This window comes from Neopelma chrysocephalum, unplaced genomic scaffold (genome assembly GCF_003984885.1).
Source record: "Neopelma chrysocephalum unplaced genomic scaffold, ASM398488v2 Primary Assembly neopelma1_83, whole genome shotgun sequence".
NCBI lineage: Eukaryota > Metazoa > Chordata > Aves > Passeriformes > Pipridae > Neopelma > Neopelma chrysocephalum.
The window spans coordinates 2,506,338-2,533,787 of record NW_020897745.1 but is presented as its reverse complement, the minus strand read 5'-3'; the positions used below and the strand labels follow the sequence as shown (position 1 = coordinate 2,533,787).

Sequence of the window (27,450 nt, the reverse complement as noted above, 5' to 3'; positions counted from 1 at the left end):
TCACACCCTCTGGCCTCCCTCGGATTCCTCCGCCGTCCCCGAAGGCTGAAGGGTCGGTACGCCCGAGGAAGGAACGCGGACCTGGAGAGGCACCGCGGCCCGAAGCGCGTTCGTGCTTCCCTTGGGGCCGGACTGTGGGCGCCCCGCGGGCTGCTCTCCTGAGGGACTCCTTCCCTCGAAGCTCCCGCGGAAGGTTACAGGCTTTTTTTATTTTTTTTATCCGCCATCTGCTGAGCAACGGTTTCGGGGGCGTGGCCGGGCGCGCGGGCCCCGCCCCTCCGGTCCAATCGCGGCGGGAGGCTCGCCGCGGGCCCCGCCCCGCCGGCGCGGCGCAGCCAATAGGAGCGCGGGACGGGGGCGCGCGCACGGGTGAGGGGGCGTGTGCGCGGCTCCGCGCCGACAGTGTCGTTCGGCCGCGGCGGCGATCGGGGCGGGGGGGGGGGCGGAGGGCGGAGGGGAGCGGGACCCGCGCCCGGAGTGACCGCGGGGTGCGCCGGCAGTGGGGCCGGGGGGGAGCAGGTGAGGGCAAGGGCAGGGCTGGAGGGCTGCCCGGGCAAAGCGGGACGGGGTGTTGATGAGGCGGAAGGAGCTTGGCCCGGTCGCCTGCCTTCCTCCCCTTGGGCTGCCGCCCGGCGCTCCGGCTGCTCGGAGGAGGGAACAAAGAGGCGGCGGGGGTGGGAATGGCCGGGAACTGCGCTGCAGCCATTCTGGAAATACGTTCTTGGTGTTGCCTTCCACCCACCCCCGCCGAGCAGTGGTTAACAGGACGGTGGGCAGGGGGGTGTCTGGGGCTCGTCCGGAGTCGCTTGGAGAACCGGGAGGGGCCAGGAGGGGAAGGAGGAAGCGCTCACCGCCCTGCTCTATATGTTTTTCTCCTCCTCCCCTCGGTTTCCTCCCCGAAGGCCTCCCGATGAGTTAAAATGGTGCTGAGGCTCGAGGGGAGCTGGTCGCTGCTCGTGGGGAAGAGGTTCCTGTGCCTGTCGGAGGAGGAGGACAGGTCGTGGGACGCCACCCGCATCTCGGAATGGCCCTGGAAGTCGGGCAGGATCCGGGCAGTGTCACACACGGACATATCCAAACCAGACCTGAAGGTAACCGGGAACTTTCACGGCGACCCGCTAAATCCAGAGTGCTTTACCTGCGCCCTGGGAACCCTGTGGGTGTGTGTACACGTGTGAGCACACGCTGCTCCCGGTGGGGGGAAGGTCTGCTTGGCCAACACGCTTGGAATCATGTGCACCTCTGCCGAAGGAGTCCCCGGTGTGCTCCTACTAATGCCGGAAAGTACCTCAAACTAATTATAAATGTTCTTTTCTTCCACCAGCGTTTTGAAAACCAGGGTTTTTTTGCCGCACCCGCCGTGCCTAGGTTTTATTTCTGTAGTTTTAAGGTCTTGCCAATTGGGAACGGGTTTCTTTTCCCCCCAGATATGAAACCGAAACCTTCCAGTGCTGTTGGGCTGGGTGACTTTCCCGTCCTGCTCTTTGGAGTAGCTGGTCATGGACAAGTACTTAGGTCTTGAAAGACGTGCTGAATTCGTGTGTGATGTTGTAGGTTTCTCGGATTCCTCTTGCATGGTGGCCACTTCTTATTAATGATTACCAACGGGGTTTTTGAACACGGAGTCAGTGGTTTGCAAGCGTGGTGTAACTTGTTAGCTGTGTATTTTGTGTGGAAGTCAAGGGACGTTTTACAGTTTGACTGTGAAGTTCTTAAGAGGCTTTATTTGGCAGCTGTAAAAGTAATTCAGTAAAAGTATTCAGCCATGTCTGGATATACAGTGAGTATAGAGCGAGTACTTACTCCCCAAGGACAAGACTCCATTGTAGCAGTGGCGTCTTGTACATTGTCCTGGTTTCTCCAAGGGGCTTCCGTGGCTGTCCTGTGACAGCAAGAACAGCACCGTCTTTCCATTTTAAACTGTTTCCTTGCCTCTTTTTTGTAATGGGAAGAACTTGGTGATCTCTGAGTAACTGCAAAAGCACCTCTTCCTTGTCAAACAAAAAGAAACCGTGGGTGTTTCTAACTCTTTCTCGAAAGCGCAAACTTTGTTGTGAGCTTCTTGTTGTGGATCTGCGGCGGGGGTGGAGCTTTGTCCATCTTTGGGCGCGGGGCTGTGCCTGTGCCGTGCCCGGCGTGAGGAGGAGGTTGGTGCAGAATGCTCTCCTTAAGGACTTTCTCTGCAGAAAGGAGAAGGAGCAGGTGCTGTTGGGGACTCTATTGTGAGCTTTGTAACTGGTTACGGTTCTGCCAGAAGCGATTGAGTTGATGAGTTCTCCAGTTCAAGTGTTAAAGAAGTTGTAGGGCGGACAATGGAGGCGTGGAGCGCTTTGTACCAAAACACATCCCATCTCGTTGCCTCTCGTGGCTCTGGGGAAGAATGATTGATAGACCCAAAATAGTAATGGATTGAGAGGGGGGATTAAGTATTTGTACTGTAAAGGAGTAGAAGTACTTACTTCTCCAACTTTACGTTTTATGTAGAAGGACTGTCAACTGCTGTTGAAAATATTGACTCAACTGTGTTTTCCTGCTTGTGCAGTGCTGATGCTGTAGACAAAACAAGCCATTCTGGTTCTGTTACTTGTTATTTGCTTATCTCTTTCATTGCTTCTGTGCACCTCAAAATGACTAAGTTCATTTCTGCACCCATTAGTTCGATGACTCCTGGCTGTGGTAGTGCTGTTTTGTGTGCATGTTTTCACTTGCCTCTCCCTTGAGAGGGAAGGTAAACACCAGGAAATGTTTCTAAGATTCACTCAATTGAGATTTCTCTGCTGTTATTTAAATGTATTTAGACTGGATTGTTATGTTTTATGAGAAGAGGGAATGATTTTTTTTTTTCCGAGAGTAGAGTCCTCTCCCACATGTTCTGATTCCTGGATTCAGGCAAAGTTTTATTTGTGGTCTTTCCCACTCATTTGCTGATCTCTCTGTGTTGCCTATGAAAGAAGGGTAATGCCATCCCAAAGAAATTTGTTAAACCACCATGTTTTTGCCATGAAGTCACAGTTGTTTTCTCTTTGGAAAGTTTGTATAGTTGCTTCTAAGATTTGTAAGGATAAAAAGCAGTTAAAAGCAACCATTACATAATTTGGTCACCTTTACTGGTTTATTGTCATTTGTGCTGTCAATAAATTGGCTAAAGGTATTCTTTGGGACTGTTATTCTTAAAATATTTCTGGAAAAAACAACTTTTTTATTCAAGTGCTCTAGAGTTTGTGGAAAATCCATGTGTCACCACCGTTGGTTTTACTAGTTTTTGTGGCTGTTTTTTTCCCTGCTTCTGAACAGTGGTGACAGTGTTAACACATTTAACTGTCCTTGGGCAGCACTGGACTTTCTGAGATGGGAAGTTGTAAAGTTAAGTGGCAATGTTACTGTTTTATGTGACAGTAATGATGATAAGCCAGTTAACATTGATTATCACTTGTAAAATACCAGGTCAGTCTTGGGATGCTTTAGCGATTGCTTGATTGTGTGACAGAAAGGCAATAATCATGCTAGTATTATAGTACTGGCAATGATTTCTTTATTTTTGAGTAAATTGGTGTTTGTTTCTCCCTTTCCACGTTGACTGTGCCTGAATTTTATGGTTAGTCATTCCTTTGCTTTGCCTCCTTTCTGTAGATTTGTGTGGAATTTGATGATGAGCCATGGGAAAAACGAAGATGGATAGAAGTCTACAGCCATACAATGATAGCATTCCTGGTGGAGCAAAAGCTGGTGTTGGCTGAAAGAAAATCCCAGTCCATGCCTGCTGTCCAGTGGCCTGCAATGGTAAGTACACATTGGCTTGACTCACTTTGGTTCTGCAGTTCCATCTTCTGGGGATGGTCCTGTCACAAGTGTGGATTTCTTGAGTGCAGCCTCACTTTTAGGTGCCGTGGGAAGGGAGACTAAACATCTGTGCAGCTGGAGCTGGACAGAGCTTGTCAGCACTTGAAGTTGGTGTGTTTTACCTGTGGACACAAGAATGGGTTTTTATGACTTTGCTTCTCTCCCAAACCACTGTTCTGTACAGTGTTAATTCCTCCTCTCTCTGGTCTCATGGCTCTTTCCTTCTTGCATGAAATTGCAGTTAAGAATAGAGAAAAAGGGTAAATAATAGGTTTTTAAGGATAAGCCTGTATTTTTACTTTAAAATTCTTGTTTGGCTCTGCCTCAAGTAGTGTTAATTCTACAGTGGTTCTTGATCCTGAGACAAAAATAATTCAGATGGTTCTTATGTGATGTCTGCCTGGCACAGGTGATTTGTGAGATTTGGATTTTCTGCATGTAAAAACGTGAGGTACACTGTATAAGGCAGAGAACTAAGCTTCCTGTAACTGCTATGCATGGCTGGATAGGGAAATTACCCAGGAGAGGTGAACAGGGAACGTTTCCTAATGTATTCAGCCAGTATAGTTCTACTTGACTACTTTGAGTATTGCTGCTCAAGAAAGTAGTCATAAGATAAATGAAGATGCAAACATGTGAACTTACTGAACATGAATTATGCTGAACTTGTAGTTCATGTTTTAATACTTTTTGCTAGGTGTAAATTGTGCAGTAGAATTCATACTGCTGTGTTTTAGCTGATCTTTTTTTCTCAAGCAAAGCTAATCTAAGCAGATATTTATTGGAAGTAGGGCCAAGTGGGATGGGAAAGGAAGTGGAAATAGGAATCCTTAATTTTGTTTCCTGAGCTGTGGATATCAGCAGTTCTACTGGGGATTTTGCTGATAAGATGGTCTGAAAACCAGCTTGTTTAAACTTAGCTGTTGTCCATTTCCAAGTGTCTGAACAGTCCTTAGTGGAGAATTTGTGCATAAGGTTTTCTTCCTTGTGTGTTTGACATGCCAGTTCATGCAGGGTACATATTCCAAAGCTCATTTAGCAGAGGGACTCTGTAGGATAAAGTGATTCCCAATTCTGGACCTTTCCTTGGCAAAAAAGGCTGCTTCTCCCTTTGCCACCATGCAGGGCAGGAAAGAAAAGGTTATAAAAGAGGTGTGTGTGGGTTTGTGTTCCTGACAAGTGGAGTAGCTCTGTAGAACTCTTGTAATGCCCAATTGCTCCTGGAGAGACTCTTGTCCCTCCTGGGGTGATCCTGCCCTCTGCCAATGCTGACCTAACTGAGGTGAAAACAAGAACAGGGAAGAAGGTCTTTCTTTGATCAGTCCTTAGAAAACCCAAGTATGTTCTACCAGAATGATTCTCTTTTTTTCTTTTAAATGGAGCACAAATGTATCTTATTCTTGGCACTTCTGTTGTTCCAGGCTCCTGATGCCTTCCCACTCAGAGCTGTTACTGCAGGGCTAGGCAAAATTTAACTTTGAACATATTAGGAAGTGTTCAGAAGCTTTTACAGGAAATTTTTGTTCCTTGTCTGCTCTTGAAGCCTCTGGTATACCTGAACACAGCTTCATCATTGCACTGCAGTGGTATAACTATGAGGCTGTCCAAGTCATCACACATGCCTAAATTAAGATTTCAGTATATTGCCAATGTACAAGTTATGAGACCTTCATTGTAAACCATTTATTGATTTGCTGGTTATTCCCTCAGTCTGCTATAAGGAGGGTTTTTAGTAACATATCCACCATTAGAATTATTATATTAGTAAATTGTTCATGTTGAGATGAATGAATAATTAATGATTGCTAATGACAACCACCTGCACTGAATTCCAAACTCATTCTAATAGATGAAATTAATTTCAAGTGTAGTCCAGTAACTCCTTTATTAGGCATGTATTAGAAGTTTTATTAGAAACTTGCTTTCAAGAGTTGCATGTAGATGTAGTAGCTTAACAGAGAAATAGATGCAAAACTAAACTAACCTTTTAAATGCAAATGATGAATGATGAGATCTTCTTAACTCTGTTTCTAAGAACATGTTCATCACTTTTCTAGACTTACAAGTCCTTGGTGGACAAAGCTGGTATGGGATCACTGGTTTCAGTGCGTTATCTGGGCGAAGAGAAATGTATTTTTCTGTCTAAGGACCTTTTGACACCCATCCAGGTAAGTGTTTATTGCCATAACTCATAAATATCTGTTCTGAATGTAATGTGTCGATTAAAAACCTTCTGAAGCTGATCCAGGACGTGGTCACTGAGGAGAGCTGGATGAGGGAGTGTGCTGGGACAGTTACTCAGCTCAGGTGACAGCAATTGCATCATGTTGATCTTGGGGATGACCTGGAATAGTTTCCCTTTGTTCTTGTGAACAGGACTGTCATTACCATGAAAGGAGTTGCAGGGGTGTCAGGAATTAATCTTGCTATTTAACAGAAGCACATCACTGCTAATCCTAAACAAATGAGGAATTGGGCAGAATGTAAATGAGATGGTTGAATTACAGTCCCTTTATTGAGCACCATGAGGACAGTTTATTAGTGAAAATTAGGTACAGATGGGTTGAAACAATTGCCCCTTGTGACTGGCTGGTCAGGTGTTTACAAGAATAGTATCTGCTCAGGATAAAGGATTTAGCTTTTTCAGGAAACTACTCTCAGGACCTATAAACAGGCTGAAATAAAAATAGTAATAGATGTCCCAGGTTGAGACTGCCGCTAGTGCCATCAGTTTCTGCTTTGACTTTTTAACAGTCAGCATATGGACAAATTCTCTTGAGAAACTAACCAAAGAATCACTAAAAGCTAAATTTGAGCTGTATGTGGTTGTCTTGCCTGTGTTGGCTCAACAGCAGGGTGGAGGTGTCTTTATGTAGAAGCCTGATCTCAACACTGCAGAGGAGAAGGTTGCTTTACTGGCATCTGGAATAAGTTTATTGATTTGTGGCCCTTCAGTCTTCTGCCTCTTACAAATACCAGAGCAGTGCCTGGGACAAAAAAAAACCAACAACCAAAACCAAAAAACCCTAAAACTCTTTTCTTATTAGCAGTCTTTGAGCCTTGGGTGGAAACTTGCTCTGAACTTTCCATTTCAGAATCGATTCTAATTCAAGAATTCAACAAGCAGCTTGTTTTACATACCAAGGAAGGGGGGAAAAACCCCCCTCAACTGTAATATAAATACATGATGCTGAGTAATTATGAATGATTTAGATGTGGTTGACTCTGTTTTCATTCATAGGTACATTTTATAATGGTATCTTGAGATGGATTAGATCTTGGCATTAATGTCATGAATAGAAACATAAAACTTAAATATTTGCATCTGCTCAGGACAAATAAGTTGCTGCTTCTGGGAACTTGAAATCTTAAATTAAGAAATGGATAGTTCAATACAACTTAGCAATCTACTAAAACAAAACTGGGTTGTTTTCAGAACAGTGTTAAAGTGGACTTGGAGAGCTCAGTTCAGTCTGGCTTGCAGATGGTTGATGCAAATTAGTGCTAAGAAAGTGGTGTCTGCTTGAAATCCAACATCCTGGAGCTGAAGTAACACAGTAATGAGGAACTTGTTGGACTTGTATCAGTTGCTTCCATCTTGTTTCTAAATATTATGGGGTTTTGTTAGTCAAAAGCATTATCCTTAATACAAACTTACATTCTTTTTTTCATAAATAGGATGTGGACAGTTCCAGGCTTTCTCTTAAGGATGATCAAAATGTAAATGAAGAAATCCAGGCTTTGGTTAAGAAACACCTGGATGAAACACGCTTGGTCCAAGGTACGAGCAGACTCCGGAGAGGAAAACTGACAACAAGTCCAAAGGGAAATCTCTTCAGTGATGATTTAATTCTTTGGTAACCTGTTCTAGGGGATAAAAGCTTTTTAATAATACTGATTCTACTTTGACAGTGAATGCAAAATGTGAAGGATTGTAGAGATTTAAGTTTCAAGTATTTCCCTTGTAAGAGTGAGTGTGTAATTTAAGCACACACAGATGGCCTGGTACTTGTGAAAGAGAAACCAAATTTGTAGAAATTCTCAACTGAAGTTAGTTGGAGTAGTTTATTGTTTCAAGTAACTTGATTTTTTTGTTTGTTTGCTACTTGTTTATAAAAGCCTCCAAAACTTTGAACAGAGACTTCCTTTTTAGTCAAATTAAATTTGTTGGATTTAGGTTTGCCAGCTTCAAATTGTTAATTACTGGGTTCATATGAGCATATTTGTAGTCATGTGCTTTTATGTACAAGGAATGTCTTGCTTTTATAGAAAGGCAAATATTACAACTTAAGAGTTACCATTTCCAATACTGTAAAGAGAGGAAAAATTCACATCTGGTCATTGAGTCTTCATTTCTGTGTCCACTGATCTGCCTCACAGTCTGAAATCTGGAGGTTAGTCTGGCCTCTACTATGTGTCTTAACCTCCACACAACTTCATTGAACTATTCCAGGAAGGAGGTAGCTGGAACATAGTTGTATAATTTTTCTTCCAGATTATGTGGAAGTTGTCTAAAGGTTCTCTGTTTTGCTTTCTTGCATCTTGCATGCAATACTGTTGGCAATTTCATGTTGATAACTATGATCTTCGTGCCTCCTTTGTCTCAAGCTCTTCTTTTTTTTTTTTTCCCCAATTTTTAAGGTGGAAAAAATATCATTGGTTCAAAAATTAGAATTTATAGCCTGGATCCATCTACTCAGTGGTTCACAGCAGTTGTTGTCAATGGCAATCCAGCTACCAGGACTCTGGAAGTCAACTGCCAGGAGGTAGGAACCAGTTGCTGTGGGTTTACAAACAGATATGGGGAATGGGTAAGAACTTGTATTTATATCCCCACCAACACCATTTTTATTTCTGTCTTTACTGTAATCTTAAAACACAGGGATCAGTGTAGTGCAGAATTACCCAAAGTGTTTCTGTCTGCTGCTGGTAGATTGTTAAGTAACAAATGTCCTTCTATGCAAAATGAGGGAGACCTGGAATTTGTATTTAAAGAGTGAAGCAAACATGACTCTGGTTTCTTTGCTCTCTGTGCTGTGCAGACAGTGCCCTGAAACACCAGTTTGTGTGTGTTTTCCTGCAGAGACACTGTCACATGGCATATTAAACTCAGCTTGGTATTCAAAGATCCTAGAAGTGTCTAAGTCCATACCACAATATCTGAGATAAATATATTCAAATAGTAACTTTCACCTTCTAAATGGCTGCTTCTGTTTCTTGTTCCAAGATTCCAGCTTTAAAAACTCTTGATCCAGAGTTAATTCATGTTGAAATCATATATGACAACAATGGGAAGTGTGGTAAGACCTATTATTGTTTGTCCTTCAAACACCAAGTAGGGTATTTGTGATAAATAGACTAATCTTGATCACCTTCTCTTCCAGATAAATCAAAAAAAATTGGGGGTGTGAAAAGGAAGTCATCTGAGAACGGTGGAAGTGGTGATGCTAAACACACAAAATCTTCTCCTGAGGTAATGTCTTGCTTTGTTATATATGACTGTTATGTAATGGTTATGTCACTTCTCAAAACAAACAAGGATTAGATTGGAAAGTAGAATAATAAATCTCTTGGAGGGTGTGTTGAGTCCTTTCAGACTTGTCTGGGCATGAGTAGAACATCTTGCCTTGTGATAATAGAAGTAAAAGTTACTAAGCCTGGAAGGTTGGTGGTTTGTTGGTTTTGTTTGGTTGGTTTGTTGTTGTTTTTTTTTTTTTCACTTTTTGCCCCCTCTTTCTGCTTAGGAGTTGGCCTGCCTGGTCATGTGTTCTGTAGTGGGAGAAAACACAAAGCAGTTCTCAAGTCTATAACCTTTGCTTTTCATGTTCCTTCTTAAACTTTTATGTACTTGAACCCAAAATCTTCAGCTACATTTGCATCCTTTGGGGATTCAAGCTACACAAGCAGCAGTGTGGAAGGTTTTTTCAGTACAGAAAGGGAGTGTGGCTACTTTTCTGGTACTTCCATGTCTACTCTCATTTCTTTTGTGAGTGACCTGCCAGGTATCACTGAGATAAGTAAACTCTCAAAGGTCAAAAGACAATGTTGGGAAGTATGGAAGTGCAAATGAAAAATGATGGCTTGGCTAAAGAACAGTACATCAGACTTACCCTCTTATTTTGGCCCAGTGTTTCAGGCCAAAAACTGCACTTTAGGCAGGAGTGGCCAGACTTCTGAAAGCTCTGGAATGGTGGGGGTGTGGGAGGGTTGCGTTTCTCTGCTTCTGAGCAGAGTCAACTCTGTATATTTCATTAATCAGTGGATATAATTATTAGCAATCTTCAGTGGCTTCACGAAGATACAGCATGAGACAGCAAGTACAGGATAAGATTTCTTAATGAAGAGAGTGTCCTGTCCTGTATTTACCACCCAGGGAGAGCCACCAGCAAGTCAGAATGGAGTAGCAGTGCATTGCAGTCACACTCTGCTTGTGTTTCTACAGCTCGTGCTTGAGCACCTTTAGCAGCTTTTGGGTGTTCAGTTTGCCTTTCTTCAGCTTTCTGCACATCCAGCCATTGAGCAGCCTGCTTGATACACATAAAGCTGGTCTTTATTTCACATTCCAAATGCCCTGCAGAAGATTTGCCGTGATCTGCATTCAAATCTTGTTTCAACGTAATTTTTCCTTAAAGTAGTAAAGTTAGTTACATCTAATTTTCCAGTCTGCATTCCTTTGAAGGACAGGAGCCCTTATCACTTTTGTACTCTTTGGGAAATGTTTTGCAGCTGTTTTCTCAAAAGGGTTACAAGTGAGTGTACTTTCTAGTAAGGAAAGCAGGAGCTGTGTTGGTTTCTCTTGTTTTGGTGGGTGTGGATATGTGGGAGTGATAAGCTGAAGTAATGTTTTTTTGTTTTACTTGGTATGTGATAGTACTGGGATTTCTGATGTTGAGTTAATTATCTCCAGCATTTGTTTTTGAGAGCTTGACTTGATGCTTGACAGCTGTGTAATACCAAAGCAGAGAGGAAATATTTTGGAGTTGATTCTAACAAGCCTGTAGTGTAACTTCCAGCAGTAAGTTGAGCATGTGGGAGTAAAATATGGATGTTGGAGCTGAGGAAGGACCCCCACAGAAAACTACTGTTTTCAAGACACTTGCTAACTTGGTGGGCCTGTTGTGTTCCTAAATGAATTATAGATTTGTGAGGCTGGTGATTTAATCAAGACAGGATTTCTTTGCTTAACACTTTCTAGAATCCTGGTACAAAGATCTTTTTGCTACAAGGAAGTTCACATCTAGATTTTTGGTAATGCTGTCAGACTAACTTCAGAGTTTTCATTTTCTCTGGGGTTTTCAGAGGAGCTCAGAAATCTATTTCTGAATTCCAGTTACTGCAATTACTTTAGAAACATCGTTGCACTGGCAGTTACCAAGAGCAGAGCTTTCTGCCTTACTTTCTACTTGCTTAATATACTTCCTTTCCCCCAAAAAAGTTTGTTGTTTATTGGGGGAAAATGAATTGACATGAACAGTCTTTCATGGAACCTATGAGGTTTAAAAGGACACTCTAAAGTCTTTCCATCTTAGGAACTGAGTGAGTCTTTAATTTGCTTTATTAAATATGGTAGGAAGAGCATTAATATATTTTTCTTTTTAAGCTGAACCCTGCAAAACAGTATTTCTGTTATCCTGACTTTTCCTAACTGTCCAAGTCTCCCTTGCAGGTTTCTCCCAGCCAGGGACACGTGCAGTCAGTACCAACCGTGCTGGGTGAAGCATTGCTGGGATGTACTCCTGCAAATAAAGACCAAAGGCACCCAGGGCTGCCCCTGCCAGCAAACTCACCACCCAACCTTGGTGCAGAAACTCCTCAGGGGTAAGGAATGACTTTGTGCTTATGCAGATGTTTTTCCCTCCTGAAATAACTCCAATTCTTAGCACAACAAACTCAGAGGTCATTTTAAATAGCTGTAGTGATTACTCTTCTGTAAAATTGATGTAGAAAAGTGTTAGACTTAGTTGCCCTGGATAAATAGTTTACTTTCTGATGCCATGTTTATCTTCTTTATCTTGGAGGTAGTGGCCCTTTCAGTGTCCCAGGCCAGTGTCACTGCCTCATTGTACCCATCTGTACATGGATGCACAGGTGTGGTCCCTGCTTGTCAAATGCATTCCTCCCCTGCCCACAGGAAAACCAGAACGCATTCAGGCAGGTGTCTGCCTCCTTGCAGATCAAGTACTGGTACTCAGCTGTATTTCTGCTGAACACCAGTGGCTTTGAACTCTTACCCTCGTTTCTGTCACAAAAGGGACATAATGGTAGAAATAGTGTGACAGCAGAACTCAAATTTGAAGTGCTTTAGGGTTGGTTCTACTAGTTTTGTGTCTTGTCTCACATGCTAAATGTGGAAAACGTGATTTTTCTTCTTTTTAGGTTTTTGTGTGAGAGGTTTTGCTGTCTCTGATATAGACTTGTGGCGCCAGCCAGAAGTTCCTTGAGAATCTTTTCACACAGACATGCAAATAAAATGCATTTGGTTATTCAGCAGTTGCATGGGGAAAATGAGAAAGCAACTATTTAATTGTGAAAAAAGGTAGCGGAGTAGCTGCAGTACCCAAATTTGTGTGTGCCTACACAGGCGTGGAGATTTATCATTCTGTCTAACTCTGAAAAAAAATCAAACCCAAAAAACCCACCTCAAAAACACAAACCTACTTGGCCTCACACAAAATTGAAAATCTTGGAACATCAGAATTCAAAGCACATAATTAAATAACTAAATTTCCTCTTTCAAGCTTTAAGTATGACTCGATTGAGCAGCTGATGCTCTAATTTGTTTGACACCTTTTTCTCTGCCTAATTACCGCATGTCATGTGTTTCAGCACATGTAGACGGAGCTTACCGGAAACTCATCCTTCCTGTCTTAGTACTGGAATGAAACCATTGAAGGGAGATCTGACGGCCTTTCCCAAAGTGGTGTTTGTGTCTAAGGAACAAATGCAAAATCCTAATGGTAAAAATGGTAAATACACCTCTCTGAAAACCTCGAGATCCTCACCTTTGACTGATCCAACTAATGAAAAAGGAACCAACCTGAAAAACACAAACGAACCTCTCGTGAAGCCCACAGCAAACTTCCCCAAGGAATGCATTTCTGTGAAACAGTTGCAGCATCCCAACTCTTCCATAGCAATACCCAGAGGCAGTGGCACTGTTGAACTGCAGCGGACTTTAGACTGCAGACCCTCGACCTCAGATGCTCATCTTCTCTCCTTTAATGAGTCTGGAGCTAAATCACAAAGCACCTGCAGTGGCCAGAACAGCCACAAAGGAAACAAGATCGATGAACTTGCAGACATGGAGTTTTTTATTAGAAGAAATTCAAATGAGATTCTCTATGACAGAAATGAAGGTGAAAGCTTTTGGACTGGAAGTGCCAAGGTCCAGGATAATAGTAAGTATTTTTTAAAATTTCCCATCACTTGAAAACCCTTGTGTTTTCTGTCTAGCTACATGGGTCCTTTGTTGCATATGCAAAATCAGTACTTGAAATTGTTTGAGTGAATCTGGAATGTAAGTCATTTTGTGCATTCTTTTACAAGGGGAATGCAATAAACTTGAGAAAAATGTCCCTTTCTGATAAAGGAAAAGGACTGATCATTAATTTTTTAGAAATTTTTAGAAAAGTTGTTAAAAAATGTATGCAGGGACAGAATGGCAGAAGAGATTACAAAATTAAGGTTCTGTTTGCAATACAAATGGTGATGGAATAATGAGACTGCCTTTTCTTAGCAGCAGTCCTAAGTTTTACAAGCATGGTGAGAGATGGAAGTTTTTCTCAAAGCTCTGTTCTAGAGGAGCTTTCCTTTAAAAAAACTGTCCTGAAAGCAAAACAAACAAAAACCCAATAACCACAACCAAAAATCAAGCCCCACTCCAAAACAACCCACCTTGTTTCTCTTTTCCACTTGGTGAACTGTTCAGTTTTTCATATGGGACAGAATGGGAAAGGCTGTTGTTGTTTAAGGAGCCACACTCCTGCTGTCCTGTAATCTGCTGTGCATCAGGTGGTGTAGCTGATCCTTCAGGATTCTGGGAATCTCCCTACACACCCACCTCTCCTTTCTTTCCAGTCTTATGTTGCTTGGTCTTGGATTACTGTGTCCTGTTCTATAATTAGTATATGTACATAGCCAGCCAGGCAGGCACTGTTGTGCCCTGTGAGGCCTCACTGGAGTGTGGGAGGAAGGGAGATGTTTGGCATCTGTTACAGAAAGAAGCTGAAAGCTGTTGCATCATGAAGGGTGAAAACAGGACTGAGAAACAGCCAGGTTGTACTTCTGTCCTCATTTCTTGTGAAATGTTGCTGTGTGCTCTGGTCTGCTCAGGCCTCCAGCTCTAATGGCTGAATAACTTCCTTTAAAAGCAGATGGCCTTTCAAAGTATGCCTCTGTGGAAGGCTAAAAGAAGCTGTTAAACTTGGGTCCACAGACTGTGTGACTCCAGTGGAGCTACGGCTTGAGACTGTGGTGACTGGAGAAGAGGCTTCTGCCGACTGCAAATATTTTTAGCATAACTTTGTTTCAATGTAATGTGAAAAGTTTATGTGGATCTGTCACTAAAATAACATTTGCTGACACCTGTGTGTGAGAAGCTAAAGCTTTTCTAATCTGTGCTCTTCCCCACAGTAATTGCACGCAAGTCCATCTTATCCGATGCTGCCAAAGTGAAGAAGCTGCAGCAGAGTGGAGAGGCTTTTGTGCAGGATGGTTCCTGCAATAACATCGCCCCTCACCTGCACAAGTGCAGGGAATGCCGCCTGGACAGCTACAGGAAGAACAAGGATCAGAGAGACTCCACTGTCTTCTGTAGATTCTTTCACTTCAGAAGGTAAGAACGATTTGGATGCTCCTTAAATGTGAAAAACGTGCTTGTGTCTGAGCTGGACATCTGACCTTTTCTGAAAGGGGGGCTGTTGAGTGCTCACTGTTAGGGATGACATGGATCTAATCTTCCAGGACAGACTAAAACAGCAATTATTTGGTCAGAATGGTCTCCTGTATGTTTCTGGTTCAAAGCTGCTCGATATGGTGTGTAGCTATGAGGCCAATATACCCAACTAATGAGCGGTTGCCTGTGGTTTTTTTAGCCTTTAGAAATGTTACAACTGCTTGATTTGAGTAGAAAGTATTTTGGCAGGACTTGGAGCTCTTTATTTTGCTGTTCTGGGCCAAGTGCCAGTGGGATAATGTGAGTTTAGTTTGAGTGGAGATACTAGTGAGGGGGTAGATTCTGTGCATGTCTCCTGAAGTTTAGTGGTTGGACACACAAAATGTTAGCCACGTATCCACAGCTGTGGAAGAGTTGCAGTAAGGGGCTGGGTCTTCTTAGCTGGAGTCTGAACCACATTTAAGCTTGCCACAGAAACATCCCAGCACTCACTAGATCTCAGGAGGGCAGGTGGGGAGGGGTCAGCAAGGCAACTTCAGGGAAAACAGTGAGTGATGAATGATGGTTGCTTTTCCAAACCTAATCTGCAACTTCACTCCTTTACTCCCCAAACTACTTCCTTACACCCTCCCCACCTACCCCCCAGCCTTCCTCTAGGCCTGATTCTTGAGTTAACAGTGCATCTTTTGATGTTTTATCTCTTTAGTTCTTAAGACACCATGACGAACAGTTTCAGAAAGGTGTTAAATTGTTACTTGAAGCCCACCTGTAAGCCCAGAGTGGTTGTTGTCAAACTGCAGTGCCTGACTGGTTTTTAACATGTTCTTCCCTTTGTTTTCAAATTGTCTAAATATTTTCCATGAACTCCTTGATCTCATGTTTAGATGTTCTTGCATGCTGCTTTTCATTGCCCCGCACACACATTTAAGCTCTGGGGCGTGGACTGTGTTTTATAGGAAGAAGTTAATTCTGATATTAGAGAGGAAAACCAAAAATACTAGTGATCTCAAGGGAGATGGGAAGCTTACTTATTCTCATATTTTTTTCAGAGGAATTCCTTTCTTTTGGGTCTCTGGGTAGAATAAAACACTGTAGAACTGTAAACCTGAAGAGGAAAAAAATTGAAAGCAGGAAGATTACAAAGATCATGAAAAAATACTCTTCCACCCGTTCATTTCTTTATTGAGGTTTTTTTTTTCCCTGCAACACTGTTCTCTTGCACGTTTTGTTGCTAAAAGTTTAAAAAAATGAAGATGTATTAATAATCTGTTATTTAACCTTAGATTAGAGATTTTGCCATGTTAAGTCTTGAGATAACCTGATGTGTGAGACCAGAGTAACACCAGTCTGTGCTAATTCATCTTCTCAGGGTAACAATCCAGACTTGCAGTGCAGTTCAAAGCAGTTGAATCCTTCAGTTTAGACCTTGAAGCTGGTGGAACTGTCCCTCTTTATTGAATGTGAAATCTCCCAAGTCTGGAGATGGCATTTGTCTGATGATGGCAGTTGCCAGCACATTTTCTCATGCCACACTTGACAACACGTGCTCACTTAGAGTGTTATCAGAATCAAGTTTCCTCTACAGCATTTAGTAAAAAGGTTCCTGAAGTCCTGAGCAGAACTCTTCATGTTTTAATTTAAGACACTACTAACAGTACAGATCTCATTCTTTCCACCTACTCAGAATCACTTAAGAATCTCTTACTCAAATTTTGCTTGGTGCTTTTTGACAGCTACTTCCAAATGAATTGTTAGTGAAATATATTCTATATTTAAAGCATTCTCACTTCTCTTGTGTTGTACATAATTCTAGATTAAAGTCTTGCTGTTGCCTCCTCCTAGATGTGATCCTTAATGCCAGTGCATTTTAAAAATTGTTAACCTGATTTGGTTTTATGCGAATAAAAAAAAAAAACCCAAACATTTTAGTTAGGAAATCTACCTTACTACAAAAACTAGATATTTTCAGTATTTTTTGTTTAAAACAAGCAGTACATTAAACATACCTCATCCTAGTGACCAGTATGTTTACCCATGTCTGTTGTAACCACTGAGTAAACTCATTGGCATACAGTACACATGTTTGCAGTTCAAGCATTGACTGATTGGAATGAATTTAAACCAATAAATTTCAGATTATGAGTTTTTCTCCTTCTCCCCCTCTTTCCTCAGGTTGCAGTTTAATAAGCATGGAATACTGCGTGAGGAAGGCTTCTTAACTCCAAATAAGTATGACCCTGAGGCTATTAGCTTGTGGCTGCCTTTATCCAAAAATGTTGTGGGCCTGGATCTCGACACAGCCAAGTACATCCTTGCCAACATTGGAGACCACTTCTGTCAGCTGGTGATATCTGAAAAGGAAGTTATGGCAACGATTGAACCACACAGTAAGATCAGTTTGTGTTGAAATAATGGGTGTTTTCACAGCTTTATGTGAAGCTTTAAGCTTCTGACTTGTGTGAAAATGCATTACATGTATTTGGAAATGTCATATAAGACTTGAGTGTTTCCTTCTCAGAGACAGGGAGTGGTGAGAGCCACTGTGAACTTGTGTCAACAAGTCTTTGCTCGCAGGCAGAGGGAAGGGGAAAGGTAACTTTACCCTTTGTCAGAAGACATTTCTCAATTTCTCAAATTACTTTTCCTGTTACAGAGAGTGTAATTCTGTTATGAAACAAAGTGTAAAGAAACCCCAAAATTTAAGGAAACCAGGAGGTAGCTGACAATAAAACCTATTCTTTGCATGTAAATGAAAATACAGCTTTGACTTTGGTCAGGTTTTGTTAAGTTGCTTTGGTCCTATTTTGTTAATGCATCATGGACCAAATGCTGCCTGTCAGGACAACAAAGAGATTTTTTTCCTCCACCTGCAAGTTTCCAGTGGCACTGTTAGGAGTGATCATGTCCAGCCCTACTGGGCACAGACCAGAGAGGGGCTGATGATGGGGTGACTGACTGGGAACTTCATTAGTGCAGACAGGGCAAACCTGGCATCCCCAAACACAGGGTTTGGCCACAGCAAAACTTTTATGTGAGCAAATGTGAGCAGACAAAGGGGGAAAGTCTGTGATTTTGCATAATCACTTCTCAAAGTAGAATGACTCTTAAAACCTTATTTGTGTTCTGGATTATAAGTGCACGACCCAGTTGCAGCGCAGTTTAGGAGACTGTCTGCCCACTGTCTGCTGTGTTTGGGTGCTGTTGACATTAGATAAAGACTGTATGAGTTTGGCAGTCACTCCTCGGCCCTGAATAGAAGAGGAGAAAAGCTGAACAGGCTTAAATGCCCTTCAGAAGGGGAGGGAAGACTTAAGATATTCCAGAAATGCTTGCTGTGGGGTCTGACCCTGGGCTACTTGGAATCTGTGAGCTCTGCTCTTCCCTTGAACTGGAGGATACTCGGGCCTGTGGAGCCAAAGTATCCAGTGACAGAGTGAGAGGTGCAGCCTGGAATACTGGAACACTTTCAGAAGGGTGAATTTTTGGGTGGAATTCATGAAACAAGGGGGAGGGGTGGTGTTTCTTAATAGCATAACTACCAGAAACATCCTCTGCTTAAAAAAACCAGTCACATGTGAGTTCTGGTGTTGGTGTGAAAGGAGCAAAATCTCATTAATTCCTCTTTGATTGTTTATTGCCCTGGCTGGTGTGAGTAAGGAAACTCAGTTTCATTAAAATTGAGGTTATTTTTAATGCCTTGGGTAGGAAAAAAGTAATTTACAGTCTAGATGTAAACTGTTCTTTGAACAGTTCAGTGAAAAAGTGCTCGCTCAGCACAGGGAAAAGGGAGATTCTTCTGCCAGTGGGGTTTGAAGTTATGGTAAATTTTTCTTGGCAGAATTCACTTGAGATAATACTTTTTCATAAGAATTCTCTCTCTGGCAAACTGACCTTTTCAAAAATGTGACAATATTTTGTTCAGCTACTTTAAGGGAATAATTTGTTTGAGTATTTTTGCACTTCACAGTATCAAGTCCAGCCCTTCTCTCTTTTACCAGGTAGAATTACAAGAGACAATTTTTTAAACACAAGTGACTGGTAGGTAAAGCCACAAGACAAACAAGTATGAGGGAGAAAAATTTTTGGGAGAGCTTCCTTAAAGAGATTTCCTTAAAGGATTGGTAGTAAAGCAGGAGTGAAATTATCCCTGTGCAGTAAAACATTGACCAGTGTAGAAGGAACAGCTTGTTAGGTCACATTGCTCCTTGGCCACCAAGTGCCAAAAGGAGGGACAGGATCAAACTACAGAGGAGAACAAAAAGAACAGGAGGAGTAGAAAGGGACAAGGTTTCAAGAGCTGAAATATGAAATGACATTCAAAAGATAACAAATGACTTCATCCTGTTTCGGGGAAATTGGAGGGTTGACCTCTAAAATGGTAAATATCCTCTATGTTTTCAGAAGGCAGAGAAGAATGGAGCTGGTGATATTTAGACTTGTGTCTCCTGAAAGAATTTTGAAGCAAGTAGTCAAACAATCTTTACCTCCTACTTAAGAACAAATTGTGCCAAGCTATTCCAGTGTTGTTCCATACATAGTTAATAGGCATTATTCAGAAGAAAAGCAACAGATGTCTTGGATCCTGGTGTGGTTTTTTTTAGCATACATTAGGACATGGTCTCTCTTAACTTTCTTTTAAAATTAAGAAATGTTGTGGGCAGGAAAGTTTCAGAGAAATTACAAGTGTGGAAGGTGGTAGGAGGAGGCAGGTGTGTGCTTTTTGTCTGGTCTATTTTTCTGCCTGGCAACATAATGAAACGGAGATCAGGCTAAAATCTGTATATAATCACAGAAAAATAATACAGCCCTGTATGGGCATATGGTTTTTTTGGAGGATACTGTCCATGTTTGGGATGTTTGGAGTGAGCTGAAAAAGTGACTTAGAGTGAGGAAAGTGGAATATAATGGGTATAATAGGAAACTTGAACAGCAGTGGTCAGTGCTTTGGGGAGGAAAATTAACCATTCTGACATGGTAAAATACACACCTATAAACACAAAAACCTCCTAGAAGGAAGAGAACTACCTGCCCACTGTGCTGCTGAATAGAGAACAAGAACAGGCTGGTTGTGGCAAGCTAGACACTAAGCTTAGCTTGCTATAGTACCTTAATTTATTTCCTAGAGTAGCTGTGGAATTCCCACTTAGGAAGGTGGTAGCAGATGACATGTTAACTCGGGCAAATACATGTCAGGAGTAAGGGATGTGGTTGGTGCTGCAGAGGAGGAAGCAAAGTGGATTTGATTGTTTAGACTCTGTTCTGGACTTGGTTTTGTGAGTCTGTAACAGCAAAGGCTTTGTTTCGGAGTTCCAGTGCAAAAAGAAACCTGAGTCATATCACTGTAGTTTCTAAGTAACTGTGTTTAACATGCAAATACTGAGTTTTGTTTGAGCTGACAGTGACTGAGCTCTCTCTGACCATAGGGCAGGTGGCCTGGAAGCGCGCGGTCCGCGGCGTCCGAGAGATGTGCGACGTCTGTGACACCACAATCTTCAACCTCCACTGGGTCTGCTCCAAGTGTGGCTTTGGGGTCTGTGTGGATTGCTACAGGATGAGGAAAAAAAGCTCACATGAAGGTAGGAGTACTTATTACTACTGTAGACAAAGAGGGAAGATGGGAAAGAAAATCTGTGTTTTGAACTTGAAAGTCAGTAACAACTTTAAACAAGCCAAAAAGCCTTCCCAATAAAAAGAGCATGTTGTAGACCTGTGGGTCGATATATCAATAATAGTAAAATATGTGGCTTTCCAGAGCAGGGTGCACTAATAAAACAGTGTAATGGTTTGTTTTACAGATGATGACTCGGATACTTTCTCCTGGTTTAAATGTGTGAAGGGGCAGGCACATGAACCAGAGAATCTGATGCCTACACAAATAATTCCTGGAAAAGGTATTTGGAATAATTGATTGAGATAAAAACGTTCTGTAGGCTTTGCTGTCCTTTTGTATGTTGCTGATGTTGTACTGAGTGAGGTTTTATTTTAGTAATAAAGTTAGTAAAAGCTTAGTATTTATTATCTGAAGACTGGAACAGCGTGTGTTTGGTACTATTTTATTATCTTTGATCTTTACCAAGAAGTAGCAGAACTTCTTGTTTTAATGATGAATTGTATTCACATACTACTGTTTACCTGCGCAGCACACACAATTTCTTAAAAACTCAGTGAATGCTGGATGTTCTGGTTACATGTGATCTCACTAATGACTCTCTTCTTCCAGCTCTCTATGATGTTGGTGATATTGTTCACTCCGTGAGAACAAAATGGGGAATAAAAGCAAATTGTCCTTGTGCAAATAAACAGTTCAAAGCACTATCAAAGCCAACTCTAAAGGAGGATTCAAAACAGGTATTGTTATTGCCTCTCACTATGTCTGTGCAGTATAAGTTTGTGTCAGTCTACTGCATAGGCTTGAAGCCACTGCTGATTTGTCTTTGTGGGTGTGCCAACCCTGACCTCTGTGATAACCCCACCATGTAGGGACAGTTTGTGTTCACTATTCATCTTTCTGGCTCCTTAAGTCCTTCCTTAAGTTTTGGGGAAGGTCTCATTTTGTCCCTTTGACACATTGATGCCTCGGTAATGACCTGTCCTTGACAAATGCTCAGTGAGGATTTTTAGAGCAAAAACAGGCTTAGATGGAGAGAACCCATAAGATAAGAATCTGAAGAACAGACCAGTGGGAATAGTTGGGAAGTGTAGACTGTTCCTTTGGTCCTGGAAATAAAATACATGCAGTATCTAAAAGAATAAATAAGGTGGAAGAGCACTGGAAATAATAAGAACTAAACATGAATAAAATTGCGAGGGCTGGAGCAGTGTGGAGAAGCAATGATTTCTGGGAGTCCTGGTGGAAGGTGTGCTGCTCCTTATATTAAAAAAATCCCAAACAGCAAACCCCTACCATATGTTTATTTGTAAATGGATAGTGTTCTTTGCTTTTAAAAATAGAACACAAATTAATAGCTTAGTTTTTCAGAATCTTGCAAGAAACCAGATGAATTAAGTAAATTTTAATAGTTATGTACTTATTTGTAAACTTATTTTGAAAATAAAGGTATTATCTTAAGTCTGAGAAGTACCAACACTTGATTTTGGTGTTGGTAGTGAACAGAAGAGATGAAAAATATTTTGAAGTGTTAAAAGTGAGGGAGATGGTTACATGATTCAAAAGTTAACCTGTGACTGACCTGCCTTCAGTCTTCTGAATTGAGATTTCCTGTGACTCTAGGCAAAGAGCTGTATTGGAATTTATTGGTATCTCTCTGTAGAATTATTTACTGCTCTAGTTGTGTGAGAATAAGCTCATTAAAATTTGAAACATTTCCTATTATGTCATGTTTGGAATTCTTACCAAGCATCAGCAGTCAATAAGAGATGAAATATAGAACATAGCAATAAGCAGACAATGGAGCAGAATAATTTCTTGACTTGAAAGCTTTTGAGTAGAGAGGAGAAACATCACCAGTCACACAGGAATCCCGGGGCAAAGCAGTAGCTCTGGTTAGTCTGTTATCCAGAATCTCCAAACAAGCACATAAATCAGCTGCAAAGGGGGTGTACAATCCTGTGCTTGGAATTTGCTGGCCAGGCTGGTGCTGCACTTGTGCAGGTGGAGTTCAGACCTGGCAGGTGAGTGGACTTCTGCTGCCACCTTAAGATAAAAGTTTAGGAGAGCTAAGTATCTGTTTTAGTCCACTGAACTAGAGCTCCAGCTTAGCCCTGGCCTGAGCATCAGATACCACTAGAATTGTGCAAGTGCCGCTGTTAAAAATGTGTTTGGTTCCCAAAGCAGTCCCAGAAAATGCAGTTGGGAAACTCAGCGTTCTGTGCCTTCTTGGCTGCTCCTGAAGTCAGGAGATCCCAAATCCTGCTGAACTGTCATCCCTGGGTGACACTGAGCTGCAATGCTGACCTCTTGTGGAGATAGTTTTTTTTTTTTTTGAAGGGCCAAACCATGTTTCTTTTTTTAAAGAATGAATTTGGACATGTTATTGCTGCTTTCCCTTTCTGAGTAGAGTGTGTCTGTGTCTGATCAAGTTCTCACTTTGGTTTTTTTCAGCACTTGGCATCTGGAGAGAGGCCCAGCCTTCAACATAACAGTTTTGTCCTGAGCCCACAAGTCACTACACACGATCCTCCTCTCAAGTCAGCACTTGGAAGCAAACAAACTGCTTCAGTAAATTCTTCTCCTTCATTTAATTGGTTTTCAAATCTAACAAGTGGAAACGTGAATAAAGAAAACAAAGGTATGTGCAGAACCAGTGAAGAGTAAACCCTCAGTGGCTGTTTGTCAGAAGAATATAGGTCAGACCCAGCAGCATCTTGTGCTGAGAATGATGTCATCTGCCTGCTGGGATGGATGTTCAGTGCCTGTGCTGCAGAACTGGCCATGGCAGTTAACCTGCCAGGGTTATCATATTTTGTTCTGAAAACTGGATTAAAATCCCATTGATGCAAGTATTCTTGAAAGTTCAGTTTGAAAATGTATTTATTTTAAATGTGTGATTTTAAAAACTTTATAGTATTGAAGAAAGTTAAGTGAAAGGAGTATTTCATCTTCATATATTGAGGGGAGATTTATATATATGTGCATACATACATGTATATGCATATAGGAATATCTTGTCTTAAAAAAAAGGGCAAAAATCCAAAGTACGTACTTTTCATCCTTCAGAGGATTAAGCCTTGCTTCACTATCAGTTGTCTTCTTTCCTTCACTTCAGAGAAACTCCTCGTGCCGATTTCAAAGAATGAAAACAAACCTCTGCAGACACTCCCCAGCTTAGCCAAGCCAACTGCAGCCCTGCAGACATTCAACAGTGCAATATTGACCCCCGTGAGCAACAACAACACGGGCTTCTTGCGGAATCTGTTGAACTCTTCTGGAGGAAAGGTACAGGAAAAATTTTGTTGTACAGGTTTGAGTTCATTCCAGGCTTAGGCAAGTGTTCTAAACTTGTGAGCAACTGCCACAGGCACCTGTCACAGTAGGTGAAATTCTGTCTTTGTTTGGGAAAAAGGTCTAGTTCAGTTTCTGTGTCTCAGTGCTCCAGTTAGTGCTTTCCAGAGTAGTGGCTTAGTGGTACTATCAGCAAGTCTTACTTGATAAGGGATTGGGAACCAAGTGATGAAGCAGATTAGTTTCCTTAGGCTAGAATCTGGCAGGTGCATTGATTGGGGTGTCCATTAGACGCAGAAAAAGAATTTGGAGCTGGAGGGAGAAACATTCTGTGGTGGGTGACTCTTCCCTACGTCATTTGCAGATGGATTCACTTCAGATGTTTCTGGGCTTTGTCTTCTCTTACAGATGTGACTTGAAAATGGTGGGGTAAAATACTGGCCTTGAGAGTTCCTTGCTGGAACTGCATTTTTCCTCTTTCATATAGAGCAACTTCTGTTCTGTGCTACATCTGCTGGGTTTCTGCAGAGTTGCTGAAATGTAAATCAGAGCAGAACTTGTTATACCAGAATTCTGTAGACAGTGTCAGAAATGGCATTGGCATTTAATGATGGTGTTTTTCTAGACAACAAAGTTCTGCATTTTTTTTGTTTCTCTTCACAAATCTGAGCTCAAGTGAAAAATTCTGGAAGTGGCAAATACCTTCTTAAATGCCTGCAGGACAAGGCAAAAGAAAAGTGCACCAACTTTTTTTTGTTGTTCTTTCCCTTTTCCTTTTTTTTATCAGACAGACAATGGACTCAAGAGTACACCCAAAATCCTTGATGACATTTTTGCTTCCCTGGTGCAAAATAGAGCCATTACAGACCTGCCTAAGAAACCTCAAGGACTGACTATAAAGCCCACGATAATGGGCTTTGACACCCCTCACTACTGGCTGTGTGATAACCGCTTGCTGTGTCTTCAAGATCCCAACAATGAAAGTAATTGGAATGTCTTCAGGGAGTGCTGGAAGCAGGGACAGGTACTTTAAGCTTTGTGTTTTTCCATTTGTAGTTAGTGTGCTTTGCTCTGTGGTTGAAGCACAGGTACCAACTTATTGTGGTGATAAGCAACACTAAACCTTCATCAAAGTACAACATGAGCACTGGTAGAGCCTTTGATAAAAGGATGTGTGGTTTACTATTTAGATCAGTTTCTAAACATATTGCTGAAATTATGGCTCTATATAAAAAGCTGCCTCATTGTTTGAAATAAAGAATGATCAGATGCAGGGCAGAATTCTGGTAAGGCAGGCTGAGCACTTAGTTTGGAAAATATGTTTTCAAAGTGCCAGCATTCAATTCAGTGTATTTTATGCATTACCCTGCTGTAGTTAGAATTTTGGGCATTTAATAATTCTTCAGAATATGTTCTTTTTTTTCCTAGCCTGTAATGGTGTCAGGAGTACACCACAAATTAAATGCAGACCTCTGGAGACCAGAGTCCTTCAGGAAGGAGTTTGGCCAACAGGAAGTAGATCTGGTTAACTGTAGGACCAATGAAATCATCACTGGAGCTACTGTGGGGGACTTCTGGGATGGATTTGAAGATATTTCAAGTAAGTACCATGAATCTTCATTCCAATAGGTACAATATTCAGCAGCAATAATGTTACCCTAGCACAGATTTGTGATCCTTAAGCAGCAAAAAAGATATTCTGGGCTTCCTCTTCACCTTGGACAGTGTCTGCAATGTATTCTCACAATTTATGCTTGTGGGATTGTGGAGTGGATAGAAACTGTTGTTCCCATGGAGGAGTATGTTTGTCTGCCTTTAGTCTTTTGGGGAGGCATTCTGAGAAAGTCTGGGATCTTCCTAGCAAATAGGTTCATCTGTCAGCTTTTTTCCTAGTTGAGTGAAACAGAAGAGCCAAGAAGGCAAGTTCATGTGACACCAGAGTTTGTTATGAATGTTGTGACAAACTTCTATGTCTTTGGTTCTGCATTAATAATGGTGGGAAGAACATGATTTTAAACTAAGATAAGGGTTTCTTTGTCTTGAATCTTGGGAATTTGAATAGTACAAGTATTAAAAGCTAAGACTTACTAATATTTCAAATTAGGTCGCCTGAGAACAGAAGAGGGAGAGCCGATGGTGTTGAAGCTCAAAGACTGGCCTCCAGGAGAAGACTTCAGAGATATGATGCCTTCTCGGTATGAATTCCTAAAAGAACTGTTCATTGTGTGGTATACCCCCAAAATAATGGAATGTAGGAATACTGTCACATTTGGAAACCTGCTTCAGCTTTGAGCAGCAGTTGGCCACATGTGAACCATTTTGTTTCTCAGAAATGCCTGACAAATGGAAATCCTAAACAAGTTTCATCCTAAAAATTTATGTAGTTTGTTGTATTTAGTGCCAAGTAAAGTGAGCACCTAAAATTGCTAAGGAGAGGTTAAGTTTTGGAAGCTTCCTAAAAGCCTGGATCATTTTGGAGTCCAGAGTTCAGTTGAAACTTATTTTTTTTCCAAACATTTTTAAGTATTCTGACTTAGTCTGTGTGGTATTAGTTGAAATGATTACATAAGGAAATAGCATTAGTCCAGAGAGGTTAAAGTTGTTTATCTGCTATATTCCTATGTCTTTTTTTTCTTCCTTTTCATGGTGTCCAGTAAACCCCCTGGGGGAAGGTGTACACTCTCTTGACTGCAGAGAGCTTTTGTTGCACTCTTTTTTTTATCAGTTCCTAATGTTATATTTTGCTGTATTACATTAGGTTTGATGATTTGATGAAGAATATTCCATTGCCAGAATACACCAGGAGAGGTGGGAAGCTCAACCTTGCCTCTCGACTTCCCAACTATTTTGTGCGACCGGATTTGGGTCCCAAGATGTACAATGCTTATGGTAAGGAATCTTTAAAGGTCATGTTAGCCACACATTTCAAATTGAAGTTTACTGTAAATTGTGTGAATCCATGGTGTTGTAGGCAATTTGATTAATCCCATGGATCTGAAAACCTGACTTTGGCTCAGGTGTAGGTATTAGTGATATCCAGAGCATGATATGATTTGTTTTATTAAATGTCTTTTTGTCCACTTGGTTTCAAGCCTAGCAGTAGTTATTCCCAGTCTTCCAATCAACTTGCTCCACAGCCTCTCTTTCCTGTAGCTGGCCACATGTACTTGTTGTTCCTCTACTTCTGGCTGTATCACTTCTGTTACTCTCCTTTTTGAGCTCTGTCATTTACTTTTTAATCTCCAGCAGTGTTTTCCGTGGCTGGTTCATTTGCTATCACTTGAAAGACATTTGAAACTAATCATCATGGCCAGTAAAGAGATTGTGGCTGGTAAATACTTCAGCAACTGCCTTTTAGAGTGAAAGACTGCTTTATTCTGAACTGCTATAGAAACCCTTTTCTAGCAGGACTTAAATATGACTTCTATATATCATTCAGGCTAGATATAGATCCAGATCAATGGTGTCTGCTTGTCAGCAGATCACTTGGGAAGACACAAGATGGAGCAAGGTCCTGGATGGAAACTATATTGCTGTTTTGGAAGCATTTGTTGGTAGAAGTAAAAGCTCTCTGGTCTCTTCAGAGAGTGCTGCTGAGAGTGGTGTAATGTTTATCTCTGTCTTACTAATGGATCTGCTTCTCTTTCTTTGTTTTTTTCCACCTCCCAGGCTTGATAACACCAGAGGACAGAAAATATGGCACAACAAACCTCCATTTGGATGTGTCTGATGCTGCCAATGTCATGGTTTACGTGGGGATCCCCAAAGGCCAGGCTGATCAGGAAGAAGGTGAAGTCTTTGCTGTGTTCTGAGG

General features: G+C 41.6%; 1 protein-coding gene across 3 annotated transcripts in view; it reads left to right on the top strand.

Annotated features, from left to right (window-relative positions):
* KDM3A (lysine demethylase 3A) overlaps positions 1–27,450 on the top strand; it is a 31,043-nt gene continuing 3,593 nt past the window's right edge. Inside the window, exons 1-22 of one of the 3 annotated variants that reach the window (XM_027691289.1) lie at positions 1–193; positions 903–1,091; positions 3,631–3,780; positions 5,898–6,008; positions 7,519–7,621; positions 8,482–8,606; positions 9,068–9,140; positions 9,225–9,313; positions 11,507–11,658; positions 12,667–13,238; positions 14,473–14,674; positions 16,907–17,121; positions 20,158–20,310; positions 20,530–20,625; positions 20,955–21,082; positions 22,797–22,983; positions 23,461–23,630; positions 24,424–24,660; positions 25,065–25,236; positions 25,741–25,831; positions 26,395–26,525; positions 27,306–27,425. In XM_027691289.1, coding sequence (XP_027547090.1) covers positions 921–1,091; positions 3,631–3,780; positions 5,898–6,008; positions 7,519–7,621; positions 8,482–8,606; positions 9,068–9,140; positions 9,225–9,313; positions 11,507–11,658; positions 12,667–13,238; positions 14,473–14,674; positions 16,907–17,121; positions 20,158–20,310; positions 20,530–20,625; positions 20,955–21,082; positions 22,797–22,983; positions 23,461–23,630; positions 24,424–24,660; positions 25,065–25,236; positions 25,741–25,831; positions 26,395–26,525; positions 27,306–27,425 — 3,448 coding nt within the window. In that variant the 5' untranslated portion in view covers positions 1–193; positions 903–920. Of the gene's footprint in view, positions 194–344; positions 370–406; positions 520–902; positions 1,092–3,630; positions 3,781–5,897; positions 6,009–7,518; positions 7,622–8,481; positions 8,607–9,067; positions 9,141–9,224; positions 9,314–11,506; positions 11,659–12,666; positions 13,239–14,472; positions 14,675–16,906; positions 17,122–20,157; positions 20,311–20,529; positions 20,626–20,954; positions 21,083–22,796; positions 22,984–23,460; positions 23,631–24,423; positions 24,661–25,064; positions 25,237–25,740; positions 25,832–26,394; positions 26,526–27,305; positions 27,426–27,450 lie in introns of those variants that run through there. The other 2 variants (XM_027691290.1, XM_027691288.1) reach the window with 2 other exon arrangements.